The sequence below is a fragment of the Mesoplodon bidens genome, assembly GCF_964165515.1.
Source record: "Mesoplodon bidens genome assembly, chromosome: 10".
Lineage (NCBI taxonomy): Eukaryota > Metazoa > Chordata > Mammalia > Artiodactyla > Ziphiidae > Mesoplodon > Mesoplodon bidens.
Window position 1 is genome coordinate 13,203,389 of NC_138172.1, and position 27,748 is coordinate 13,231,136.

The 27,748-nt window shown below is 39.8% G+C and overlaps 2 protein-coding genes across 7 annotated transcripts in view; one reads left to right on the forward strand and one right to left on the reverse strand.

Moving 5' to 3' along the window:
- CRBN (cereblon) lies at positions 1–27,667 on the forward strand. 4 transcript variants are annotated; one of them, XM_081247097.1, is made up of 12 exons: positions 1–108; positions 3,558–3,670; positions 5,582–5,784; positions 6,628–6,777; positions 11,530–11,689; positions 19,290–19,352; positions 20,452–20,536; positions 21,225–21,340; positions 21,863–21,927; positions 22,778–22,909; positions 24,372–24,561; positions 27,396–27,667. In XM_081247097.1, exons 1-11 carry the CDS (start codon positions 42–44, stop codon positions 24,550–24,552), a joined length of 1,335 nt encoding a protein of 444 aa, XP_081103223.1. In that variant the 5' UTR covers positions 1–41; the 3' UTR covers positions 24,553–24,561; positions 27,396–27,667. The 4 variants fall into 4 exon arrangements, with proteins under 4 accessions (XP_081103223.1, XP_081103222.1, XP_081103221.1 ...); XM_081247096.1 differs by having other exon boundaries at positions 27,457–27,667; XM_081247095.1 differs by lacking the exon at positions 27,396–27,667 and having other exon boundaries at positions 24,372–25,386.
- Positions 25,982–27,748, reverse strand: part of TRNT1 (tRNA nucleotidyl transferase 1) — an 18,514-nt gene continuing 16,747 nt past the window's right edge. For all 3 annotated transcript variants that reach the window (XM_081247100.1, XM_081247101.1, XM_081247099.1), the window contains one exon: positions 25,982–27,559. In XM_081247100.1, coding sequence (XP_081103226.1) covers positions 27,305–27,559 — 255 coding nt within the window. In that variant the 3' untranslated portion in view covers positions 25,982–27,304. The remainder of the gene's footprint in view (positions 27,560–27,748) is intronic.

The window sequence follows — 27,748 nt, forward strand, 5'->3', positions numbered from 1 at the left end:
GGCCGCCGCCCTGTCCCAAGCTCCTTTGCGGGTAAACAGACATGGCCGGCGAGGGAGATCCGCAGGACGCTGCGAACAACATGGGCAATCACTTGCCGCTCCTGCCCGGTAACTGCCCGGGCCCGGTCCCTGGCGGCGGGAGGGGGCGAGGCACGAGCCGTGAGCGGTACGGCGGGGCCGGGGAGGCGGGCGGGCGCTGTGGAGCCGGCGGGGCCGCGCCGGAAGCGGCCGCGCATCGGGCCGCCGGCCAGGGACCCAGTAGCGGCGCTTCTCCCAGCGGCTCGGTCCCCCGGGTTGGGGACGAGGGTTTGGGGGGCGGGGAGGGCGTCTCCCCCAAAAGGCAGGGATCCCGTGCTCTCCATCCTCCATGTGCCCAGAACTTGGCTCCCAGGAAATGGTCTGAAACTGGGTCGGGGGAAGAGAGGGGGACTGGGACAGAGCTCAGCAGCCCAGACTTTTCCTCGACTTCTTCCCTTTGATAAGGGTGACAGCTACCATGTATTAACTGCTTACCACGTCACGGTCCCTGCCATAAGCGCTTTGTATGCGTTTCTCCGTTTAATCCTCTCCACATTTCTTTTCTAATCCTGATTTGGTGGGTGAGAAATGGATTGGCATTATTAGGGTGTAAGGTCACACAGTTGTAGGGCCAAGACTCCTATCCGAGTCTGTCTGCATAGCTGGTGTCTCTTAACCACTTCACGGCCAAGACAGTATTTGGTCTGTTCTTAGGCACATAGTTCAAACACATGGTAGAACAAGCTTAATTAGAGATACTTAGGACTGTGATATTTTCTCTCTCTTTTATGTTTTATGAAAATTTATACTTTGGACTTACGTTGGAATACTGGGTACAAAAAAAACCTGGAATAATTGTATAGTTCTGTCGTGGAATGCTCTAGACAGGAGATGCTTTCCAAGAGGTGTATCAGCCAAACTGAGACTATTAGCTGAGTCCCTTCACTGTGTGTCAGGAAGTATGTTAGGTGTCCTGGAGATGAAAAGAGGTATGATACACAGTCTGATACCTGAGGAGGTTTATCATCTATATGAGGCTCCTGAGTATATAACTAGCAGAAGGCCGTTGATTTAGGCCAGTTAAGCAAATGCTCTTACCCTCCATCAGAGGGATTGTTCAGGGCTGAAACGGATTAGGGGAAAGCCCTGTGGGGTGTACTGGAGACATCCAAAAGCCTATAATTTAGGATAGGCTTGCAGAAGATAAGGCCTGGAATCTTGCTTCTCTTGCCAGTGAGACTGGGGGTTTCTTCCGTGGGTTGCAAAGAAACAGTTGTGGGTTTCAGACCTAAGAGAAGCTGTGCTTGGAAGACTAATTTGCCCACTGGGAGTGGCGTGGGTTGGAACAGGAAGAGACTGAAGGCATGCCCTCCATATAGGAGGGACCTTTTCCAGAGAAATAAATCAGGATCAGACTCAGTGGTCGATCCGGAAGCAACCTAGCTGAATTGAACTTGACTGAAGAGCTGAGCTGTTTTTTCAGAGACATCAGCCCCGCTGTCTGTGCCAAAGCCAGTGTGTCAGGGAAGATGCTGATCTGATGTTCTGTTGGCATCCGCATGGTGCTCCTGCATGAGATGAGTCATCACACTTCACCCTGGAAGCTCTCAACAGTCAGTGTGTTTTGTCAAAAAAAATTGGGTGCGAAAGGGCTCAGAGATTGTCAATACGATAATCATGCTTTTGCAAATCATACATGAGTTTTATTTGTAGAAACATTGGATTGTCCATACATCCATGTAGAATGAATTGTTTTGAAGAGTAATCCACTTTAAATGCTAAGGAACTAGCTTAATATTTTAAGATTCGAAGAATCTGTCCCAACCAAACAAAACATTAATAGATAAACAGCCAAGTGGGGGAAGTGGGTTTCTGCCCTATACATGAGAGAGACTACTTTGTGTAAGGAAATCATTTAGAGACGGAAGTTGGAACAGTTAAAATGTAAATTTTAAAATTACGAATTCTAGTCTTTAAGCTAAAATTTGACCTTTTAAACTCTGTGTAATAGAGCAATAAAGTGTCAAAATGCTTAGTGAAAGCCATGCTGTCAGAATTGTGAATGCAAGGAAGTAGATTCAGAATATTTTTGTCATCAGTTTAGATTTTTCTTTGTTATCTCTCGGTCTCTTAATGAAATTTCTTTGTGCTTAGGAAAATTTTGTATGAAGTGTTCAACCACTGAACATTTGAATTTAAATTGAAATAATTATGTTGTTCTCTTTGACAAAGCTTTATATCTAAGGAATTTATAAGAATTGATAGATAGTCCAAGGCAATTGCCATGTTGAAAAACATTTATATTTTCTTGTCAGGGACCTAGCTGGAGGTGGTTTGATTTAAATAATGATATGCACAGAGGAAAATAACTATTTTGGAAAGACATTTTATCCATTTAGAAGTTTATTTGGGGGCTTGCTTGCTTCCTTCCTTCTCTCCCTCTCTCCTTCCTTCTTTCCTTCCTTCCTTCCCTCCTGTCTTCTCCAGAAACTCTTTAAAGTTAAACGTTTGAAAGAACTTTAGAGATTGTTCTTGTTCATGCCTGTCATTTTCCAAATGAGGGAACTAAGGTTTAATCAGGTGGGATGAATTGTCTGAGGTGTCAGAATTAGTTCCTAGCAAGGGAGAAGAGGTAAACCTCGTCTGCAGAAGAATTTCAAATTATTTATGCAGGTAGTTCGCCTTCAAGGAGGTGGAACATAATCCCTGCTCCTCAGATGTGAGTTGTCCCTAGTGATTTGCTTACAAAGAGTACAGTGTGGAAAGGAGGGGGAGAGTAGCTTTCCGGTGGAGAAATCTGGCTAGCACTGCCTCATCCAGGTGATCAGGGTCAGCTTCAGTAGTTATAAGTGACATCGACAGTGTGCACCCTTGACAGGACATGGTGAACATGGCTCTTCACCTCCCTAGGCTTCCTCCCCAAAACACAAATCCTAATTGAGGGACATCCTACAAAAATGCCTGACCAGTAGTCCTCAAAACTGTCAAAGCCATCAGAAACAAGGAACGTCTGAGAGACCAGCCCAGCCCAGAGGAAGCTAAGGAGACATGACAACTAAATGTAATGTGGTGTTCTGGATGGGGTCCTGGAAGAGAAAAAGGATATTAGATAAAAACTAAGGAAATCCAAATAAAATGTGTTTAGTTAACGGTAATGTGCCAATGCCGATTCCTTAGTTATGACAGATGTACCGCACTAATACAAGACGTTAGCTATCAGGAAATGGATGTGAGGTATGCAGGAACTCTCTATTATCTTTGCGACTTTTCTGTAAGTCTTAAACTATTCTAAAATTAAACATTGATCTAAAAAAAGTTGTTGGTGGCAGAGTCCAGCCTAGACCCCAGCCCTCGAGCTGCCTCTTCACAGTACTGTCCAGATTCCCAAGTGTGTGTGGTGTTTACAAGAACCTCTCTTTTCATGGGCCCAGAATCCTCATGAAGGAATTATGTATTTGAAAGGGAACATAGCTTTTACATGTTCATGCCTCTGTTTTTTGTTTGTTTTTCTTTTTCTTTATAATATTGTACTTTTACAGCAGAGGATGAGGAAGAAGATGAAATTGAAATGGAAGTTGAAGACCAGGATAGCAAAGAACCCAGGAAACCAAACATCATAAATTTTGACACTAGTCTTCCGACATCACATACAGTATGTAATTTTGTAACAGATCTAGTATGATAAATACATACATTTAACTGTAGGTGAAAGTTAATTGAAAACGAATGACTGCTTTTAGCATTACTGGAAATTACCTCACACCAGAAGTTGTGGATGAGGACGTGGGCTCTTGACAGTAGATAAACAGTCTTAAGCTGTAATTTTTAAGCAGTTTGATACCATGTCTATTACTAGTTGTAATTCTTTAAAGAATTGGTGCCCTTCTTACGTCTTTGCTAGTAATGGGGCTACTAAAGTACTTCTTATTCTCTGTACCACTGGGTCCCAGGGTGTGATTTAACATTCTAGCATTTTATACTTGTCATTTATGCTCTTTGGACATAGAGATGTCTAGCTTAGTCAAAATCAAATATCAGGTTGGCCAAAAAGTGCCTTTGGTTTTTAAGTGAAAGTAAAAGACATTTTTCATTTTCACCAAGAACTTTATTGAACAAGGTGTTCACCCTGTTGTTCCACTACCTTCTGCCATTTTTTAGGCAACTTCATGATTCCATCTTCCCAAAACTTTTTATCTTTTTGAGCAAAGAACTGTTCCAAGTGCCTTTTACAGTCTTCCAGGGAATTGAAAATATTTTTCCATTAAGAGAATTTTGTAAAGACCAAAATAAATGGAAATCCGAAGGCGCAATGTATGGTGAATACAGCAGATGAGTCAGAACTTCCCAGCCAGGCTGTAACAGTTTTTGCCTGGTCATCAAAGAAACATGCGGTCTTGCGTTATCCTGATGGAAGATTATGCATTTTCTGTTGACTAATTCCGGATGCCTTCTGCTTTCAGTTGGTCTAATTGGGAGCAGTACTTGTTGGAATGAATCGTTTGCTTTTCCAGAAAGAGCTCATAATAGAGGACTCCCTTCCAATCCCACCATATACACAGCATTACCTTCTTTGGATGAAAGCGGCCTTTGGTGTGGTTGGTGGTGGTTCATATCGCTTGCCCCATGATCTCTTGCATCTGCATTATTGTACAGTGTCCACTTTTCATCACCTGTCACAATTTGTTTTAAAAACGGAACATTTTTGTTACATTTCAGTAGATAATCGCATGAGAATATACGGTCAAGAAGGTTTTGTTCCCTTAACTTATGTGGAACCCAGACATCAAAGTGATTCACATAACCAAGCTGGTGCACATGGTTTTCAGTGCTTAATTTGGATATTTTGAGAATGTCGGCTATCTCCCACGTGGTATAATGTTGATTGTTCTCAATTACTGTCTCGATTTGATCGCTGTCAACTTCAACTGGTCTACCCGACCTTGGAGCATCGTCCAGCGAGGAATCTCCAGCACGAAACTTCGCAGACCACTTTTGAAACGTTCGCTCAGTCACAGCATCTTCTCCCTACATGGCACAAATCTTTTTTTTTTGCGTTTCAGTTGCATTTTTACCTTTCTTAAAAATAATAAAGCATACTGTGATGAAAATGTTGCTTTTTTTCTTCCATCTTCAATATTTAAATGAATACACAAAAATTCACCAATTTTGATCAGTTTTTTTTTTTTTTAAATGCACGCTGGTATGACAGCTGTCACGATACAGTCTGACAGAATTGTTTCGAGTGGAGTTGAAGACAACTAAGCGCTACTAGAGCCATCTTACAAAAAAAACGAATGAACCTTTTGGCCAACCCAATATTTTGAACTTAAAAAATGCTCTTGAATTTTTATGTATGTGAGAGATTCTTCACAAGAAATTAGAAATTCTACTTTTAAGAGTCAAAAATAGATTTTCATGTGGGAGCTGATACAGCAAGTTTATTATTTAAATATTTGTAACCTCTGTGTGTGTTTCCTTATGCTGATTTGCTGTTCAGTCTGTTGAGCTTGCGTTTTTGTCCCATATCTGTAATGACACTGACCCTGTGTGTGTTCCTCTGTAGTATCTGGGCTCTGATATGGAGGAATTTCATGGCAGGACTTTGCACGATGACGACAGCTGTCCGGTGATTCCAGTTCTGCCCCAGGTGATGATGATCCTGATCCCCGGGCAGACCTTACCTCTTCAGCTTTTCAGTCCCCAAGAAGTCAGTATGGTGCGGAATTTAATTCAGAAGGACAGAACCTTTGCGGTGCTTGCATACAGGTAAAATCCTAGCGCTAACTGACTTAACACTCTCTCATGCAGTCCCAGGAGAGGTGGTTTTAAAGCCAAAACTGATGACTGTTCTGCATGTACAGGACATGGCATGAGGTTGCAAAGTAAAACATTCGGATAAAAAGTGTGAAAGTGCAAGTTGGAGTATTCTGGTATGATCATTACCATCTAAATTAGGCTTTACCTTTCACACACATTTGAACTTTCTGGTATTTGAAAGGTTTTATATCATTAATATTTAATGAAAAACATTTCTAGAATCTTATTTTCAAGAACTATCTTTATTTAAAGAAAAAGAGGGCTTTACATTGTAATGTAAAGTATTACTTTTACAGAAGAGCAACTAGTTATTTCACCGTCTCAAAATTCCTAAGCTGTCCTTTTACAGACCCGTGCTAAACTGAAGCTGAATTTCAAGTATCCCATGACAACTAGAGGAAATCGGTGGTAGAGGCAGGAAATCCATACAGGAAGGTCCCCCTCCAGCCCGGCCCCCAGTACTGTGCTGCCCATAAGCAGCAGAAAGGATGGTCGGCTGAATAAAAAGAATGCTCGGTTTGGGAAGTGAGAGTTTAAACTCCTGTCAGTCCTATAGGTCATTTTTAATGCCTAGCAATCTATTCTGTTCCTAATGGGCTCTAATGGTACTTCCTGAAGCCTCTTTATGTATCTCAGTTCCCTGTGTGATTCTAAAATACATAAAATTAAATAGCTTTGCAATGAGAGCAGATTGCTATAAATTGTTTTCCCATGTGTATTGCTTTTGTCAACCTGGCATATCTGAAAACTAAATGTTCAAAACTGTTTCCTTTTTAAAATTTACCTTGGAAGTAACGTACAGGAAAGGGAAGCACAGTTTGGAACAACAGCAGAGATATACGCATATCGAGAAGAACAGGATTTTGGAATTGAGATTGTGAAAGTGAAAGCAATCGGAAGACAAAGATTCAAAGTCCTTGAGCTCAGGACACAGTCAGACGGGTAAGAAACACCATCTGTCTTAAAGCTCCTTGAACATCATAAAATGAAATGGTTTTCTTATATTTTTTCTGTTTTGCTGACCCTTCACATTTTGTGACTTTTAACTAGTTGTTCTTTTCCCTTTGAAAGTATAGCCTCGGGGTTTCCAACTTTGCTGTGCATCAGATGCCCTGGGAAGTTTTTAAAACTATAGATGCTTGAGTTCCAACCTCCCCTCCCATCCCTAGAGAGCCATCAGTCTGGGAGGGTGGCCACAGCATCGTTTCTGATGGTTTCTAGGTGATTCTAATGTCCCTTTAGGTTTGGGAACGGTAATGTAAACCCTGCAGGCAGTGTCATGTGGGGCAGGGCTTCTTTGGGGTTGAAGACCTCCCTTCAGATTGAAAAGGGTGGGAGGTCAGAGCCTGGCAAGCTGTGTGTGGCATTCCTGTGCTTGGGGAGCCATGGCGGTCAGCCTGCCGCCTGCTCCTTCTGGGCTGTGGAGGGGCGTTTACACGGAGTGCCCATCTCCACCGTGAATGTGCTCTCACCTGTAACGGGTCATATACTGAAGAAGTGACTAGGAAGCACTTGCCATCTCTGTGCCGTACACAGTTTAGAAATTCTCAGTGTGTTCTGTTTTAGCAGTTAACTATTCTGGCATGGCTCTCATAGGGTTTTTCACAAATTTAAGGAATACCTCATTTTTAAAAAGGCAGTTCACCTTTGCTCTTAAAACAAACAAACAAGCAAACCTCCCCAAAAAACCACACAGCATATTGTCCTCAACACTGCACGTTTCCTTTCATAGGAGTGGTTCTTAACTATGGTACCTAAGAATCACCAGTGAATCACCAGTGAAGTCTTAGAAACAGATTCTTGGGTCCCCCCAGCCCTAGTGAATTGGTCTCTTATCTGTAGCCACGGTTGAAAATCTTGTCAGGTCTCTGTGTTGCACAGGTAACGTCTTCCGAACACATGGACACTCAGAGGGATCTTTAAAGATTTAAAAAAGAATATGAGCTGCCTGTGGGCAGTAACTTTGTGTCTGTTCTGTTCACGTAGTGGGCATTCATAAATATTATCGAACTGTGAAAATATTGAGGGGTCAGCCACCCTTTGGAGCTTGAGAGAGCATGGAAGAAGGAGGGGTAGGGTGCCAGAGCCCTCAGGGGGGTTAGTGCTACCCCCCTGGTGACCCCCACCCAGAGCATTCGCTGCACAAACCCTCCGAGCACTGAACACAGTGTACTGTCATTGTAGGGTTGTGTGTGTCTCCCTCAAGAGGCGAGCTGCTCAGGACAGTGGCTGAGACTTCTATGTGTTCTGCATTTAGGACCATCAGTGTTACGTGAATGAATGAAAGAGTGTCTCCCGAGGGCTCTGCATTGAGACAGCTGGCAAGCTGTTTTGTTGCTGTGGATTTTACTAACAGTTCCATTTTTAAAGTACTTCCTATCCTCATGCTTATAAAATTTTGAGTATTTGTGAATAAATACTGTATTCCAGAAACCATAATGGCAGATTGACTTGGGGAAAAGTATACTTCTGAGACTGTCGACATCAGTGACTTGTGATTGTGGACAACTAGTTTGAACACAAGATGGCAATAGACCCTTAACTGTGAAAGCAAGTCAAGGGATATACCTTTGACTCTAGTAGAGATGAGCGTGAAACCGATAGGGCCAGACGGGACTGGGAAAGGGCCCATTCTCTGTAGTATCCCTGAGACCCACTAACACAGCCTCTCACAAAAGTGAGTCTGTCTTAATTTAAAAGACCTCCACGGAGTGAGAATCCTCTGTCTCCACTGTCCTTCTGGTCCTGTCACTACCTTCACTGGAAATGGTGAAACAGAAGAAACTATGGAGATAATCTAGTGGGAGCTCCTCTTTTTTCAAATAAGGAAACGAAGTGCTAGAGAGGTAAGTAATTTGCCTAAGGCCATACAACTAACAGGCACCAGCTGGCTGGTTCTACATCCCTGACTTCCAAACCAGTGCACTTCCCACTAAACTTGAATTCCTCCATCTCACATTTGCACCTCAGGCCAGTTTCCTTTTCTTTAGTAATGCAGTACCAGGTAATAGTCATTTGTCTTCCACATAAATGACTCTTCATATGTAAAAAGCATACTGCTACTTTTCCAGAGTGAGTCTTTATTTCTGTGGCATCTTCTGAGCACATGGAAATTTATTTGAAAAATTAATTTAAAAAAAATGGAAGTGTATCATTGAATCACCGTAGGACTCTTCAGGAGTTCCTCAGTATTTCTTACATGTAGAGAGGAAAAGGAGATTAATACTCTATTTGGAATTACAAAAGAAGCTCTCTTACCTGTCATAATTGAGATGAATAATTTTTAGTGAAAAGGGTTAATTAAAAATAGAAGTCGGGGCCTCCCTGGTGGCGCAGTGGTTGAGAGTCCGCCTGCCGATGCAGGGGATACGGGTTCGTGCCCCGGTCTGGGAGGATCCCATATGCCGCGGAGCGGCTGGGCCTGTGAGCCGTGGCCGCTGGGCCTGAGCGTCCGGAGCCTGTGCTCCGCAACGGGAGAGGCCACAACAGTGAGAGGCCCGCATACCACAAAAAGAAAAAAAAAAAAAAAAAATAGAAGTCATAAAAATTTACATATATATATCTTAAACATTTTATTTGAACTTAAAATATATAAATGTCCCTTCATTCATTTTATGTTTGATGGAAAGACAGGATACTTTCTTCGAATTGGGTCTGCAGATTAGAGATGGCACTAGTCTTTCTTGCATTAACAGCTTTCATTGTGCATCATCTACCTGCAGTTTATACCTGTAGTTTTTCTTCAAAGAGAGGTTCTGAAGATACTCACAAGGCTGGCTGAGCACCAGAAGCCTTGCAGATTTGTGTGCTTTTTTTCTTACCATTAGAATTGTCTGAACCTAATTTGAAAGCATTTATTTGGCTCAACCTAATATTCATTGAAGCAGTTTTAATTCTGTACTTATATTTTATCAGTTGCTATAATATTTATATAGCTTGTCAAACAACAGGATTCTACTGTATAGCCCAGGGAACTATATTCAGTATCCTGTGATAACCATAATGGAAAAGAATATGAAAAAGAATATGCACACACAGAGATGTGCACACACACACACGTTTGTGTGTGTGTGTGTGTGTGCGTCTGTGTGTGTGTGTATATAACTGAACCACTTTACGGTACATCAGAAATTAACACAACATTGTAAATCAACTGTACTTGAATAAAATAAAATTTAAAAGAAAACTTGCACTTCAAAAAAATATTTATGTAAATTATGCAACTGTAATCACAAAACAACTGCCATAAACAGGTCAGGAAGAAATAAAACTAGTTTATGTTACAACCAAAACTCAGCTGCTGGGAGAAGAAGCAGCTGTGTGCAGCAGACCCTGGGCGGGCTTCACAAAGGGAAGAGAGAGCAGTGCTTAAGCCTGTGAGGCAATTCAGACAGCCTGTGTACAGACTAATGATTAATACGATCACTAAGCTGATTTTTCAGTAGCATTAATGTTTTTATCATAATAAAATCTTACATACTAGGTGGGTAAAACATAATTCTTATTCAGTTACTTTTGTTTTTAATGAGCTCTGATAACATAAGAACATTAGAACGTAGTTTGAACATAGTCAAATTTATTTTACCGTTTTCCAGAGTCATGTAGACATAAATTTGAGCTTGCAGGAAGGAATTGAAGTTAGTGGAGTGAGTCTAATATTATCGTTAAATTAAAGCTACATATTTTCAGACACATTTAGCTATTTTCACTTAATAAATCAGAAGAAGTATCAAAGTATCATAAGTTTTTGTGGGTTGAGACAGTGGTTACAATGAAAGACCACTTTAGAATTCCTAAGCATGATTAATAGTGAAGCAGAGACTTGTAATATTTTTGTAATTATTTTGTAATATATTTGACTTCATCAGTCTGACAGTGTTTTGTTCCAGCGTTTGGATATGTTGATACCTTCTGCATTTGAAAAGGTATGCTAGGAGATAAAATGGCTCATAAGACAATGGTTCGGAGGTACAACCTTCCTCTTGGCATTAATTCATGATGAGATGTTTGCAATTATGATACTCTCAAGTAGCATTCTAGAATGATGACTTTACTGTCACGAGAGTTGAAATAATTTTTAAAGTGAAAAAAGATAATATGATGGATATTGTGATTCTTTGCATATTCAGGGTAAATGCTGAGGAATGAGAAAAGGAATGCACATAGAAATAAGGCTACATGTAATTCTTTAGTCTTATCTAATCTTATCCATGTAAATGGGTTCTTGATTTCTCTTCCTTTCTCTACCGACTCCTCAGGTTCGGTGATTTATGAGAAGGCATAGTTGTAAGAGTCGGGCAATGTAAAGAGACGGGGCGAGGGGAGGGGCGGGGTGTCTAATCACATCTGAGGAATTAATTTAGAAGTTATCAAGGTAGGCATAGGGCTTGGTTGTATATTGATTTTTTAAACTTTGTTTCATTTATAGGCTATCTGAAATGTAAAAATCTCCATTTCCATTCCACAGTGAGATAAAAAATCTTAGGTTACCTTTGGTTTTAACTTTGGTATGATTTATGAAATATAGTATTTTTTGAAAATTTCTTGTATCATAAGAGCATTTGATGAATACGTTTAAGAAAGAAGACTGTGAAACTCTTAGTATTTAAAATTACCCATAATGTTTAGAAACTTAATAGTTGGAGTTAAGATTATCTAAAAAATGAACAACATGCCTGGTTCTCTTTATTTCAGAATCCAGCAAGCTAAAGTGCAAATTCTTCCTGAGTGTGTGTTGCCTTCAACCATGTCTGCAGTTCAGTTAGAATCCCTCAATAAGTGCCAGATAGTTCCTTCAAAACCTGTCTCATCGGAAGACCAGTGTTCATTTAAATGGTGGCAGAAATACCAGAAGGTGAGAAACTTATTTTTTATGCCTCTTCAATAAAACAAAGACAGGTCGCTTTTTTCCTGTTTAAGAAACAAACACAAACCACTCTCATGATTTCCTTCCCCAGACTCCTTCTGGACAATACTGTAGCCGCGTTTGATCATGCTGGAGCTTCTAAAAATTTCATAGGCAGCTGTTTATGTAAAAGCAGTTTGCAACAGTAGTAAAATGTTACCATACTGTGAGGTATTCCAGCTATTGTGCCTGTAAGTTATGTATTAATTCATAACTCGTGGTGTTAAGTTCTGCAGGAGTCTCTTATTAGACTGTGGTCAGATGAGATGCTGGGCTCTTGAGTCATAAAACGCTTTACCTCAGAAAAAGCGTTTGGGAGAGTGCACAGGAGTGAAGCGCGTCTGCCTCCTTCTGGACTTCTGAAAGGAAGATTTTTTTTGCTCTTTTTGTACAACACTGTTGACATCACAAAAATTGGCTTGAGACTAGGTGCTCTTTAAAAGTATTGCCTGTTGGGGCATTAATTCCTGTGTATATCCTTTTGGCTAGATCATTCTTTCTCTTAGAAAAAATACTGATGAAGCTTGTTTGTATGCATTTGTGAGATGTATCAGTTATGAATATAAAATACCTAATATTTATGATTTCTACCTAAAGGAAAAAATTTACTAGTTCCTAAATTTAGAATCAGTTGGCTTTTTGAGATTTATCTTTTAAAAATATGGAAAGACAGTTTTCATAGTAACCTGAAAAATCCTGTGCTCATCATCCTTTACTCTTTGTCATGTACAATAGTGGTTTTTAATTTTGATGTAGATTAGCATCGGATCCTAATTGGATGTGATTAGCATATATTATTCATAAGAGGGTCTCATACACTAGTCACTGTACCTCCACTTTTAGTGGTCTTGCAGTAGAAGTCATCCGGTTTCCAGAGAGAGCTTTGTGCAGGATGGGTGGCTGACGGGCAGCAGGCTTGTGACCGGCTTTCTGTAGGCGCCTTGGTCTCGTTATTTTGTGTTTCAGCTGACCAGTCTGTGTCATGATATACTGTGGTTTAATTCGTGTTTCTAAGGAGATTCTGATGGGAAAGTTTAATTAGACAGCTTAAAGTTTCCCAGGTTTTGACACTAAAATTTTTGAAGGTTTCAGAATATTGATACTGCCATAAGTTTACAGGAGCTTTTGTGTAGCTGTGCAATACTTGTATTTTCAGACTTGATACAGGCACTTTAAATATCCTTTTACTCTTGTTTATTTTAGCAGTAGAACAGTGGAAGGTTTTGCTGTCATAGTCATTTTCAGTGTAACTGCTGAAGTAAGTGTGTGGAGGACAGCTCCGTTGGTAACGTGGCTCCGTGGAGCGGCTTTGGAACGCGTGGAGTCATTTAGTGCCTAACAGTGTGTCTGGCACTGGGTGGTGCTGAGATGTGGTTCTTTGGTGGGGTAACCGCATCAGGGTGTGCACCTCCACAGCCTCTCAGTATTTACACAGCTGTGTAGTTCAGTCACTGGATAAGTTTTCAGGAGGTAGGAAGTATTTTGATTTATATAATAGCTCTTCCACACCAAGATTTTTGTTAAAAACTCTTAACCGCTTATAATCTTAAGTTAACTCTTAGCACAGCTCTAAGCTAAGAGTGAGAGTGATTGGAGTTAATTCCTGACTTCAGTGCTCTGGGCGACTAGTTCCGTGTTCTCTTTGCAGGTCCTTGCCACCTTAAACCTTAAACCTGAACGTGGGTTAGGCAGATAAAACTTTTTACATGTAATTTTTGTGTGAATTACTGATTAAACTCTTCCTATTCTGTGGTTAAAGCACCTCCACATGTTCACGTTGAATTCAGAATTAGGCCTTTGCAGCTGGGTTGTCACTGGCTCAACGACAGCAAGGAAGGACACATGTGCAAAGGCCAAGGAAGCACATTTTTGTTTGGAACCAGATCTTTTGACCTTTCCCTGTTGTCTTATTTCTCCAGTAATTCTGGACTCTCAAACATTAGCCCTCAGTTATCTTCATATTCAGAGTTGCCAAGAACTAAACAAAAGGTGCTAAGGCATGAGAGAGACATAAAAGGTTTTCAGAGATAGAAATGTCTCATCCCGTGTATTTTTCAGATCATTCAAGGGGTTCCCTTGCTTAAACTTTGGGTAGAGTTTCTTAGGTTCTGAAATTTGGATCTAGATCACTAGGCCGAGAAAAATTGCTAGCTGATCTATTTTGGACTCCAGGTGCCCTACAATCTCTGTTCTACTTTAGAGAGACCACTTACAGCCATTCTGCCAGCATCAAAATGTGGAGTGGAGCAGAGGGAAGGGATGGCAGGTGACCCCGGTGGGAACTCCACTGGCCCTGGTCCCGTCTCAGTGGGTCGTCCTATTGCACCCATAGCCAGACACTAACTTGCGTCACAGCGCTTGTCTTCAGGCAGATCTGGGGCTCGGGTCAGCCCTCTCTGCAGAGTTTATTTACATCTGACTTGTGCGTCTTTGTCTTTGTGTCTGAGAAATGGTTCACGGGGCCAGAACTGGGAGATGCTTAGTTGATTCTTAAGCCAACTCGCAGTAATCGGGTTGCCACACACTTTTCCACCAGAAAAGATACTTAAAGGGTCTAGGAGTGGAGTGTAGCCTTCCTGACATGTATTCAGTTAACCTTGAAACTGTGCGCACACCTCTCTTAACATTTGCCATTGAAAACTAAAAAATCCAAATGACAAAATTATTTACACTTCTGTTATCTTCCATCCTGACAAGGGAACATTGGAGAAGATGCCCCTAATGATTAAGGAGTTAGGCCAGTATTATCAGGAAGCGCTCTTCCAAACCCACTTCTATCTGGAAACCTTCCTCATTCAGTGATTCGATCTTGGAAACTCATGTTTACTTATTTCCTTTCTTATCACAGTGCCTTTCTCTCTTCACTGGGTTTACTGTAGTGGGATTCCCTGAAAGAGAGGAAAGTGTTGTTTCACCTACTTGGAGTACAATGTGAGTGTTTCTAAGTACACCCCCTGCTTGCCCAGACTATCTGTCTACTTGTTGATTCGTAAAGCCCTCTATGTTAATCAGAAAAAGAGTTGAGTATGAAGTATAAAAAATCAAATGTGGATGGGCTTCCCTGGTGGCGCAGTGGTTAAGAATCCGCCTGCCAACGCAGGGGACACGGGTTTGAGCCCTGGTCTGGGAAGATCCCACATGCCACGGAGCAGCTAAGCCCAAGTTTCCTTATGAAAATACAGATAAATATTCTAACTTCTTTCCTTTTTCTTATGTAAAAGGATCCATACTGTCCTGCACCTTTTTCTCTCCTAAGAGTGTAGGAGATTCTTCTGTATTTGTTTTTGGAGCACTGCTTCCTTCTTTTGAAAGCTGCACAGTATTCTCTGTATGGATGCACTATAATTTATGTAACCAGTCCCCTCTGGATGACACACCTGCACTAAGTGCTGTGTACAAATGACCTTTCATACAGGTGAATATACAGGGCAGATTTTGAGAAGTGGGATTATTGGATGTCAGGGCGACTGCACTTGTAATGTTGATAGGTGTTTTCAAAGTACCTTATTAAGAAGGTTGTTCCTATCTGTGTCCTGATTGTCAGTGTTTCACCAAGGCTTTCGAGTATCCAGCTTAATTTTTGCTGATCTGATAAGTGAAATACAGTATCTTGTTGGAGGTTTAATTTGAATTTCTCTGAATATGAGTGAGATGTGTGGCATGTTGTGTTTTAGAGCAATTCATATTTCCTTTGGTTGGTATTGTCTTCACAGTCTTTGCCCTTCATTGATTGCTAGGAGTTCTTTACACATTAGGAAGCTTATCCTTTTGTCTGTGATTAATGAGTTCCAAACATTTCCTTTAGTTTGTCATTTTATTTTGTCTTTTAACTTTGTTTTTGGTGTGCTATCATACATAGTTGAATTTATCTTTTTTTTAATACTTCCATATTCTGAGTCATAACTAGAAATACTTCCCTGTGCAAAGGAGTCTTCATTCTTTAAGAACAGTAAAACATGTAATCTTTTACTTCTGATTTCATTGTCTTTTATGACCAGAATGTAAGCTTTGATCCAAGTGTAGTTGATCCTGGTATGATTTCAGTGCTCCTTTTTCCAGGTGGCTCCTGGTTGTCCTGTGACCGTTTTCTGAGAGGGTCATATTTTCCCTCACTGAGATGCTGCCTTAGTATAGACCAGATTCATGTTTTTTATTTTATTTTTCTTCTGCTCTGTGATCAGTTTGTTTATGCCTCACCAGGACACGGCTGTAACTGTCGACAGTTTATAGTTTTGTAAGTAAAACTATGAGCAGTAAAACCCCCCACTGCTCTTCTCCTTTTAAGGTTTGTTTGGCTCCTATTACTTCTTAATTTTTGCATGTGAACATTAGAATCTGTTGTTGCCTTGTTCCAGGATAATAATAGTAGCAGAAGGAGCAATGATATTTGTTGTCTATTTTTATCGTAAAGAGAAGAAAAGTCTTGGAATCGTGGCTGTGTGTATTCAGGGACTTCCTCAAACCAGAGTAGTGATTTCCCTGGCATACACCTTAAGCTTATAGTTGTCCATCTGCCATTATGAGCTTATAAGCCTCGGGATCAAGAAAAAGCTCGCCATTCCATTCCAGTTCTTATAAGCAAGTAGGATTTGATGAAGGAAGGAAGGAAACAGAAACTTGTTTCAAAAATTCAAAAGCTTGAATTATTTGGATAAATTGTTTTTATCATTTACATTGCTGATTGTGATAGGTCTTAATACAACAAACGACAACCTTTGGTCACTATGTAAACCAGTGGTAACATTTTACTATTCACACTTAGCCTTTCACATTACTCTTCCAATTTCATTGCACTTCAAAGAACCATTTAAGTGGAGTTTGACATTTTTTTTTTTTTTTTTTTTTTTTTGCTGTACGCGGGCCTCTCACTGCTGTGGCCTCTCCCATTGCGGAGCACAGGCTCCGGACGCGCAGGCCCAGCGGCCATGGCCCACGGGCCCAGCCGCTCCGCGGCACGTGGGGTCCCCCCGGACCGGGGCACGAACCCGCGTCCCCTGCATCGGCAGGCGGACCCTCAACCACTGCGCCACCAGGGAAGCCCGAGTTTGACATTTTTTGAACATTCTACATTGTTGGGAGGCAAAGCCGAAGCTATATTATGAGGCTTAAAAATGGAAAAAATGTGATGGATTACCTCCACGTAACAGACAGTCATTTGAAGGGCCTTTCTGCCTGCTTTCAGGAGTAAGTCCTATTCCTGGAGCGAATACTACTTCGTTGGAGAATGAGTCATTGGTCACTTTCAAGCACCTAACTTTTTGGCTAGTATTAAAATTTTCTTGAAGTATAGCCCTTTTAGGAAGTGAATCATGGTGTTGATAGACTTGAAGAATGCCCATAAATTGCTGGGACTTACCATCCGTATTACCCAGATATAAGTCGGGCCTTTCCTATTGTGCCAGGAATCTAAATGGAACTCTTAAATTTGAGGATATTGAAGTGGCTTAAATTTTGGCAGTTCAGTAAAAGCTAGCTGATCTCTTCTGGTTTACTTCTCTTCAGTTTGTACACTTGACTTTCTAAAGGGTGTAATATTAAGGTTGTAGTACGTATATTTAATTGATTTGTAAATACAACTGTAGAATCTGTCAGGGTAATCCTGATAAAGAATTTTAGAGGCCACTTCACGTTGAAAAGTAGGGAACAGAGACCTGAGGCTGCAGCTGGTTCACATTCACAAAGCCTGGTAGAGGCAGACCGGATGGTCATGACGCTGACCCTGATGGTGCCTTGCCCTTCATATCCTATTCACTGTATATTATAGTGAGAAGTAATGTTTATATATAAATAATTTTTTTATCTTTCTGTGGGTGTCAAATTACTTGCTTTTGTATCACAAAAGTGATCATTTTGATGTTTAAAGTACATATTAATGACTGAATTCAGAGTGTGTCAGTCATCAAACTGAAAGTTCATTGGATCTTTGTCATTTCGTAATGCTAAGTACCCCTCTAGAAAGTAAGCTTCTCCCCACTAAAATGTAAGCTCCACAGGGCAATGAGTTTATTCTTTTGCTGTGCTTTTAAACATTGGTATACACCAAATGCATAAAAATGTCAGGTACATCCTAGGTGCTCAAAATATTTGTTGAATAAGTAACGGTTGGAGTCAGACCCCCTGAATGCACATCCTAGCCAACCCCCATTTACCAGCTGTGACCTTGAGCAAGCATCCTTCCGTGCCTGTTTCCTTACCTTTAAATTGGGGTGATAATACTGCCAATCTTATCAAAATCTTTTAAGACATGTAAAGTGGTTGCCGTTACTATTACTGAATATTCAGTTACCTGATGGGCTGTTAGCATTTTTATTCTGTAACTGGACTCACAAAAATTCTTCTTAGCGTTAGGTTTTGATCGGACTCCTCAGGCTTAAATCACTACCTGAGCATGTGCTCAGAGGCCAGGCCCCAGACCATCTTTGGGTAGCTTCAAACATAAGAATTATATTGAGCCCCAAATTCTTCTTTAATAAGAATCCATTGGTTTGAGCTGTAGCCCACGAGCCTTTGAGGGCAAGTCTGTCCTCATCCACGTAGCAGTTTGATTTATTCGTAAGCAAGTATCACATCCTCTTGAGAGGCAGCTCCAAACCACACACCCCTCGTGTGAACTCTAGACCTTATCTTCAGCATCCGGGCCCCTGACGGTGAAAGTTCCCATTTGTGACCGTCACAGAAGAGCAACATTACTGCCTCATCTTGGTGCCTAGCCTTCTTCTAATAGCGCTAGAGTAAGACTGTGGGGGGGAGTAGGGGGTGAGCTCTGCAGTGCGTTGGTTAGTGTACGACCATCAGCTAAGACCCCAAGTCCTCTCTGCATGTGCCGTGTACCCACGTTCCCCATCTCGCACCCACTCACTTGGTCTTGCAGGTGCAAGCGTAGGATTTCCCTTTTATTTTGTTAAAGGTTATCTTGCCTTTCTTGTTCCACTCTGGTAGTTCTTTCTGGTCTCCCGTACCCCTTTCCCACCCAGTTTCACGTGTCATGCCCTCTTGTCAATTGACAGCTTGTGTACAGAATTACAAATATGTGTGTGTACATATGTAGGTTTTGTTTATTAAGAGAATGTGCTCGTTCTTTATATTGTATACATTCTTTGGTGTCAAAGTAGTCTATTGTATTTAACTATTGTTGAGAGATGGTTATGTTGCTTACAACTGCAGTGCATCCTTTCAATCCTGTTTTCGTGTCCTGTAGAACACTTCCCTTTCCAGATTTTCTTGGTGGTTTTTACACATCTGTTCTTTCAGATGAACTTTATACTTCTTAAGTTCCAATCTCAGTGGTATTGCATTGAATATATACTCTGAGGACAGACATCTTAATTATTGGGTCTTTGCAACATTGAACTGCTGCAGGAATTCAAAAACATCATTGTCAAATATAAATAGATAATCGTCTATTATGGGATTATCTGCAAGCTTTTCCATCTTTTTGAAATTAGAAAGTCTTCCTGGGCCAGGATCATTTTTTAAATGTGTTTCTTTCTACTATAAGATCTTGATTCTGTGGTATTTTTTAAGTGACTTTTTTTTTTTCTGTTTTCAGAGAAAGTTTCATTGTGCAAATTTGACTTCATGGCCTCGCTGGCTGTATTCCTTATATGATGCTGTAAGTAACTTACCTTGAACTTTGTGCTCCTGGGAGAAGCCATGGCATAATTGAGGGTCATTAGAACAAAATAGGCTTTCATACCCAGTGGGGTTTAAGTTTTGGAACTAATGCCATTCATTACATTTAAGTGGAACAGGCAGGAATCATACTGCTGGATAGACTTGCAGCTTCAGGACAAGATATTGAGGCATTTTAGGGTTTATTAAGTATTTGAAAGTTTGCTGAGTCAAGGGCTGGTTACATTTAGGAAAAATAAAGAATCCTTCAACAATGTTTTGGTTTTTTCCTAAACAAGTGTATTAACTTCAATTTCCTGATCCCTAGTGTACTAACTGATGTATCCACCAATGGTTTTTTTCAGATTTTTTTATTAGGCAACTTGAAAAATTCATCAAGAGACTAACTGGAATAGTTCAGAGAATCTGGCTTTTAGACACAAAGACTGTGTTCAAAGCCTGATTTCTGTTACTTTTCCTGTGGTGTGGGGCAAAACTTGATTATCTATAAAATGGGGATAATGGTGGTTATTGTCTTTGGGATGTCGTAGACATTCAACAAATGTTAGCCTTTCGCTTAGGGAATCGGCCCGCCCACAGATGTGGAGCCCTGGGCAAACTAAACCCATAGGTTGTTAGCACTTCCCACACGGGCAACACTAAAGGAAACTACAGTTCCGTCTGCCCTTCAGCAGCTTTTGAGCCATTACAGACACACAATAGACAAGAGTGGTTTTTGCGTCCACTGGTGAAAACACAGTGAGCATCTTATGTAGTTAGTGCCAAGGAAGGTGTGTAGGTAGCAAGTGTGGGTGCAGCTTACAGGGACCGACAGAAAAGGCTTCCTAGAAAAGGGAAGAGGAGGCCTCGGAGATAGCCAGAGCGTGGGAGAAGCCTGGAAAGCCAGCCTAATGCTGTGCAAAGCTGGGTCTTCCGTCGAATCTGCCTAAGAAAACAGACATTTAAACTCGGAATTTTACTAGGTAGTGATGACTTAAATTGCTGCTAATATATTAGGTTTATTGAGTTGACAAGCTGCCGGTAAAGTGTAAAAAGTCTGTGAACCTTATTATGGCTACTTTTGTTTCAAACAAAACAAGGAAACCTTAATGGAGAGAATCAAGAGACAGCTACACGAATGGGATGAAAATCTGAAAGAGGATTCTCTTCCTTCAAATCCAATAGGTATGAAAAATCAGTTTCCTTCCTGTGACCAGTGATGCCTTACTGAAAGAAATTTTTTTGTATGTTTTCTGTTTAATGAAAATGAAACAAAAAAAATTTTTTTTAATTAGTATTCTGAAAAGCATACCCACTTCTTTTGCTCTGAGCAATTACAAACAAATTATTTTTTAGTTAATAGTAGCAAAGGTCTTAAATTCTCTGAGCACTCCTGTTTTAGGCAAGGTTTTCATGAAAAGTTCAAGTTGCAATAAATGGTTTGCATCCAAAAACACCAAGTGTAAATACTCTCCTTTCCCTGGTCTTCAAGGTGCCACTGAAAGTGACTGCAGTACCAGGACTTATTACCTTACTTACACATCTGTCAATTAGGTCGTTTAGCTGTTCTTCTAGTCTCGTAGCAAATAAGTGACTTATCCTAACATGGGTTTGATTTCATGTTTAATTGAAAAGATTACATTTACAAAAACAAGTATGGGAAAAGAAGTTACATTGTAGAACCTCCTAAGAGTATATATACTTGAGAGCTGGTATACTGCAGTACTGTTTATAATTAATTGTGTGCAATGTGTTCTTTGGGAACCCGGTAGAGAAGAGTTTATTTCAAAAGGATGTTACCGTGTTCATAAGCTATCCTGATACTTAACGCTTTCCTAAGTTTAAAGCTTGAAAAACCCACCATGTCTTTAAGATTTTTCTTACAGAGTAGCTGCTTGTCTTCCTATTGATGATGTATTAAGAATTCAGCTCCTTAAAATTGGTAGTGCGATCCAACGACTTCGCTGTGAACTAGACATTATGAATAAAGTGAGTAAAGTGAATATGTTTGGATGCCCATGTTCAGTCAGTCTAGAGAGCGAGGGGGCACTGTTAGGAGAACAGAACTATGTGTAGGGTCCATTCATGTGGTCATGGAATTAGAGAACTAGTTGTTGTCCGTCATGGTTTGCATTAAAAATATTTTAAAGGATTATTTTATATATATATTTCATTTGGGATCATAAGACAGAAACTTGAATTCTTTTGCATTCCTCATAGATAACCTTTATGTGATCTTCATTCAGACTTTGAACACTTGATTTCTACATGAACCATGTATGGTTTTATATATATATATATATATATATATATATATATACATATCACTATTTCTCTATCCTAGAAGGTCATAAGTTTTGTGAGTGAATATGTGTTAGATCTCAGATTGTGTTTTTCTTGTCCCATCTTTAAAACTATGTTGTTGAATGGTTTGGAAGGAAAATATGATAATCAGAGGGATCAACACCTTGGGAGCATTTTCCCCACTAATTTTCTCTTAAATTTTTTTAGTGTACGTCTCTTTGCTGTAAACAATGTCAAGAAACAGAAATAACAACCAAAAATGAAATATTCAGGTGAGATCTTTATTACATTTTTTTTTAGTATAGGTCTGAATACGTTTTCCCAACTGCTATAATAGAATTACAGGCAAGACCGTATTTCCGATCTCCATATATTTCCCTCCATTAAATTACAAATACTCAGCAAATGGAATAGGGGGGAATTAACTCCACGTTGGGTAAGACAGTCTTCCTGATTGGGTACCCAGAACAAAAGTGGGGCTATGATGTAAATGATTTTTCATAGGTAATGAGCATGGTGAATGAAGTAAAACAGCTGAGCAGTTCTCTTGTCCCCCGCCCTCCACCTTCCTTGTTGAAAATCTGTCAATTAGAGGATATCTTCTTAGTGCTTAAGGACCTACGTACCATGATATTTCACTCACATATCAGTTTCACCACATAGCGTCAAAGATGAAGGAGGACATGCTTGAACATGTACTGATGCTGTGTGATACTGTTTGTTTGGAAATTATTTTCTGACAAAGTCATTATGAATCAAAAAGGGAAGAACTGCTGTTTGCAGAGTACTCAGATGCCCAAGAATGACCAAGTGGAAACTTTTCATTGGATTTTTGCCCTCTCGGGCTCCTTTAGGGGAAAGTTGAGTCCATACATTTGACAATGTATATCTTGAGGAAGATTTTACAAACTAGCAGTATTTTCCTTTTTGTCATCATGGAAAACATTTACACCAAATGAAACTGGGCTGACTGCCACTCTTATTATTAGTTTTAACTAAAAGGTTCAAAACTATAGCTCTTAGAACCTTGTTTCTTGGTGAACTTTTAAAGTATGTTATTTACTACCCCCACCCCACCCCATTTTGACTTGACTTATCCTCTGTGCTGATTCTCTGTTTTAGTTTATCCTTATGTGGGCCGATGGCAGCTTATGTGAATCCTCACGGATACGTGCATGAGACGCTTACCGTGTATAAGGCTTGCAACTTGAATCTGATCGGCCGGCCTTCTACAGAGCACAGCTGGTTTCCTGGGTAATGTGGTGGTGGTCACTTTTTTTTGGTTTTGCCTTAATTGGGAAGAAAAACCCAGAGTCCTAAGCGGAGCTGCTAGAATTATAATCAGAAGTAGACAATGAAGTGAATAATTCTATTTAAATGTTCATTTCATGAACGGCTAGAAAAAGGTCTTGCACAGTCTCACTGAATGTAATGTTAGGGAGAAAGAAGGTGGCCAACTGCACTTCTCAGATTAACCATACACTTACTTCATCAATCCACACTCATTTTCCTGTCAGCTCAATCTGAAAATCAACTGTTGTATGACCCAGTAAAACTACATTTGACCCTTAAACAACAGTGGGTTTGAACTGTTTGCATCCACTTAGATGCAGATATGTTTCACTAGTAAAATACTACAGTAAATACTACAGTACTCCGTGGTCTGCAGTTGGTTGAATCGTTGGATGTAGAGGAACCGCAGATATGAGGGCCAACTGTAAATTACAGGCGGATTTAACCCCTGTGTTGATCGAGGGTCCACTGTGTATCTGTATCATATTCTGTACTAGAGAATGTTACCCAAGCAGTGATAGACACAAAACATGCAGAAACCACGCTTGCTTTTTTTTTTTTGCTTTAGCCCAGTGCCCTTCAGAGTATGACTGTGGGACCAAAAGCACCACCTGTTCGATTCCTTGAGCCATATTATCTTCAAGACCCCCTATTATTTGTCCAAATACTGGCTCAGCCTTTTTACTTTGAAAGAGGCAAGCTGAGTAGAGATTAGTGCTTATACTTACTCTTCTGGACCTAGAACCGTATCACTTGGCTTGTCCAGTCTTATTTGATATCCTTCTTAAAAGGACTAAAACTAGAATTAATGTGTTAACATAAATACTAAATGGGGGATATATCCAGGGGAAAAAGTACCATTACATGGTTTGGGCTTTTGGTTTTTCTTTCTGTAATGCCATGGCTTGTATTTTTGGATGAATTACCTGACAAATCATTCTCATTTTAGAAGAGTAGTCCTGAAATCTTTCATACGTGAGAAAAACACCTCCCCCATCCCCAGTTTTAACTCACACAAAAGTGCGTATTTCTACAGGTAGTTGCTGTTTTCTAACTTGAGTGCAATACAAAACAAAGAAAATGCAGATGCAATTTAGAGTGTGGTCCTGGCAACCAGCAATTTGTATAAATACACCTGTATTAGTAAGATTATTATTTTTTCTTTCTTGGCATTGGAGAAAAAAATTCTAAGCACAGCTTAAGAGCACAATAATATATAAAGACTGACGCATTACCATGATGAACCATACAAACTAGAAAATCTTTTTGTGAGGTTTGTTTCAGGAAAACTATAAATCCAAACTCAGAGTATTCCTTCTTCCCATCCTTAGAATTTGGCTCTAAGATCTGTCTTCCCAACAGGTTTATACGGTGATAGGCTGGGATACACAGCCTCAGCTGATACCTTTCCTTAATTTTATAGGTTCGCCTGGACCATTGCCCAGTGCAGGATCTGTGCAAGTCATATTGGATGGAAATTTACAGCAATCAAAAAAGACATGTCACCTCAAAAATTCTGGGGTTTGACTCGATCTGCTCTGCTGCCCACGATCCCAGACACTGAAGAGGACATAAGCCCAGACAAAATAATACTCTGCTTATAAACGAATACGGTAGGGATAAGGTTCCTTCCTTATTAGCAAAATCGGTATTCTAACATCAGGTCTGCTTTGGAGATTACTACTTTTGATGCATACCGAAGTAAAAAGCGACATTACATGGAAGGTTGCAGTTTCCTAGTCAAACAACAGTATTTGAAGATTTAGACTAAAATATACTATTGAAGAGGATGAAAAGCAGTCTAGAGTACTTGGTTTCGGGAGTTACCTACTTTAGGAGCTTGGTGCTCGTATTCTGTGGGATCTGATAGGACATGAAGACATCTGTGAAACAAACTGGTGAGAGTATTTCCTGCAAAACATACCTGAAATTCCTATAAATTCTTATAATGTGAGGGTTCCTCATTTGATCCTGATCCATGGAACAGAATGGCACGTTTGTATCAGTGCTCCAAACAGCGGAAGTTTCCAAAAGCTAGGGTGCCAAGCACTAGTACTGTTCCTTTTTGAAAGAGGCAAAGCAGTGTATTATTTTAAAAGGGCTTTGTTCTTTCTGATTTTCTTTAATACTTTCAAAATTTACAAATCAGTATCTCAGAGAAACTGAAGAGTTACATAATACACAGTTTGGGCCCCAACATGTTTGTTTGTTAGTGAAAAGAGTATTTGTGTATTTGCTCAGTGTTTGGTTATTCTGTTCCAAAGTTTCATTTGAACCTAAGACTACTGTGGAACACAGATGCTAAAACATGTCCCCTTCCTCCAAGTGAGATGTGCTAATAATGTATGTTATAGGCTATTTTGTTCAATATAAACTAAAGAGACTCTGTAAGTAAACTAAGAGCAAAACTAAATTAAACATGTTCTTTGTTTAAATAATGTAAAATATCTACACATAAGCAGATAATCTAGGTGTAAGAAATAATTCTTAAGATAAAGTTCTAGACAGACTGATTTGCCACCTACCTCTTTGCTTATACATTCAAGGGGTTTATTGGATACTTTTACATTTGCGTAATTTTGATGTTCCTTCACTGCTTTACATAATTCATTGGGAAAAGTTCAGCTAATCGGGTACAATGGATGTGGCCAAAAACGGACTGTTAAATTTCTTATGTTTGAATTTGTCAATATTTTCTTCTTCCAAACATGCAGTGGTTTTGACTGCCTCGCCTGGAATCCGCAACTGAGTATCATGTTGCATATTTATGTAAAGAGAGTAAATGAAAAGCAAGTCAAGAACGCTGTCGGTTTTTAGCATGTGCTCCTTCTGTATTCCATATGCCTAACCTTTACTTTGTTACGACTAATAACAACCTTGGGTTTTTAATGACTCTACTATTTGTTCATATAGTCAGTCAGTCTTACACTGAACTAAAATGTCCTCTAAAGGGGATTCCAGGGAGTTCTTTTCAGTAGCACGGCACATCTCTTTATATCTAAACCAGGTGTAGTGAGGGAACATTTGGCCCCCTGAAGAGTGTAATCTCAGAATGTTCTATATTATTTACTGACACTTGCAAATAAAATTTCCTGGTATATAAAAACACGCATATCCTACTTTAAAAAGTCTCTTTATACATGACAAAACCAGACCTCAAATAGCTGCATACTTCCTATATATATAGCACAGTATGAATTCTACAGTGTTGGTTCCAAATATGTATCTTAATAATATACTTAAATATTTCAGTGGGTTATTTTATAAGACATTTAATTACTGACCTGTGTGCAGTCGTTTCTGAGGCTCCCTTTCTTGCAACATAGCCCCTGTTTGTACACTGAGTGTTTGTCTGTCACACTTCCTCTTAGCAGGGCTTTAACAGAAATATGCATTTCAAGATTGTTTTATCAAGGTCCAAAATTGCTATTTACCAGTAGCACACAAAGATGCTCTGGCTGGCTACACAGAAAGGAAAATTATAAAATGTCAGAATAAATAATACTTTGTGCCATACACCTGCAAGCATCTGGCCTCAAATCTTTAAAGAGCAAAAGGCCATAACCTTTATTTTACTTTAAAGCAACAGGAGTACTGTCACTATGTATATATGGCACCTGTTCATATATATATATACACATATATATATATATATATATATATATACACACACACATATATATAGATACCCACATTTATCGTCCACTTCCTCAAGACTAACCAACCCTCAAGCTAATCTTTCCCGGCTTAGCAGGAAGTCACGGAAATCGTTCATTATGGCAGAGGAAAGTATCAAACTACATCCCTAGGACAAGTCCTGGGTGTAGGAATGATGGCCACCTGGGACACCTCTGATCTTCACATTTTATATATGATACTTTATGCAAATTTGTCAGCTATTTTCAAGCACAAGTTTATTCTGGAATTCAGATAAAAACCGACACCTATCATACACAATCGTAGAAAATTAAACCAGGTATTTCAATTGCAAATACTAAGAAACATCTTCTTCAAGACAGTTACCACGTATTAGGATTAGTCTTAGTACTGCCCTATGCAAAAACAAACCAAAAAACCTGCTATTTAAAAAAAACCTAGACAGATTAAGCGAAGCCAACTCTTTTTTTTTCCTCAGTAGGACTATTCCAAAAGAATTACAAGGTTCAGTGATATAAATCAGATTAAGAGGAGGGAGACTTTCCTTTAGCGCCTGAAATATAATTATATTTCACAAAATAAGACCTTTACCCTTCCGAAGAGATCCTCTAAGCTGGCTTTTATTCCAGTCTCTTCACTCTCACTAAGCGGGGGATGGTCTTACCAAAACGTTTCTGCTTTTTTAGTAGCCAGCTCTCATCAATTTTCGGTCTTCTTTATGTAACTTAGCAGTTCATCTTTTTCCATTTGGTAACCACTTTTCTTCCACTGTTCTCTCAACTGCTGTAAGAGAGCCCCAATTTCTTTTCCGGAAGAAATGCCCACTTTTCTGATGTCATGGCCACTTACAGGAAATGGAGGAATGGACCACTGCTGCATCTCCTTCAGAAGACCGTGCTCTCCTTGGTACTTGAGGAGTTCACACACACGAGCAGTTGCATCGGAGTCTCTAGACTAAGGGCAAAAATCAAACATTACCCCACTTGCTAATGATCTTATCCTAAAATTTAAATAAATGCTCAATGTGAAATTTTTCATTTAAAATAAAAGAAATTCACATAATACTTTGTGGGTCTTAGTATTAATACATTTGTTCCACAATTAGCAAAGATGATTTATAGTCTGACCAAGCCTAGAACATAC

What these genes read in the sequence shown, in the direction of transcription:
- CRBN (XM_081247097.1), top strand. Translation starts at nt 42, where the DNA reads ATGGCCGGCGAGGGAGATCCGCAGGACGCTGCGAACAACATGGGCAAT. An exon ending in TCACTTGCCGCTCCTGCCCG is followed by an intron (nt 109 to 3,557) that starts GTAACTGCCCGG and finishes GTACTTTTACAG; the next exon opens with CAGAGGATGAGGAAGAAGAT. An exon ending in GGTGGCAGAAATACCAGAAG is followed by an intron (nt 11,690 to 19,289) that starts GTGAGAAACTTA and finishes TTCTGTTTTCAG; the next exon opens with AGAAAGTTTCATTGTGCAAA.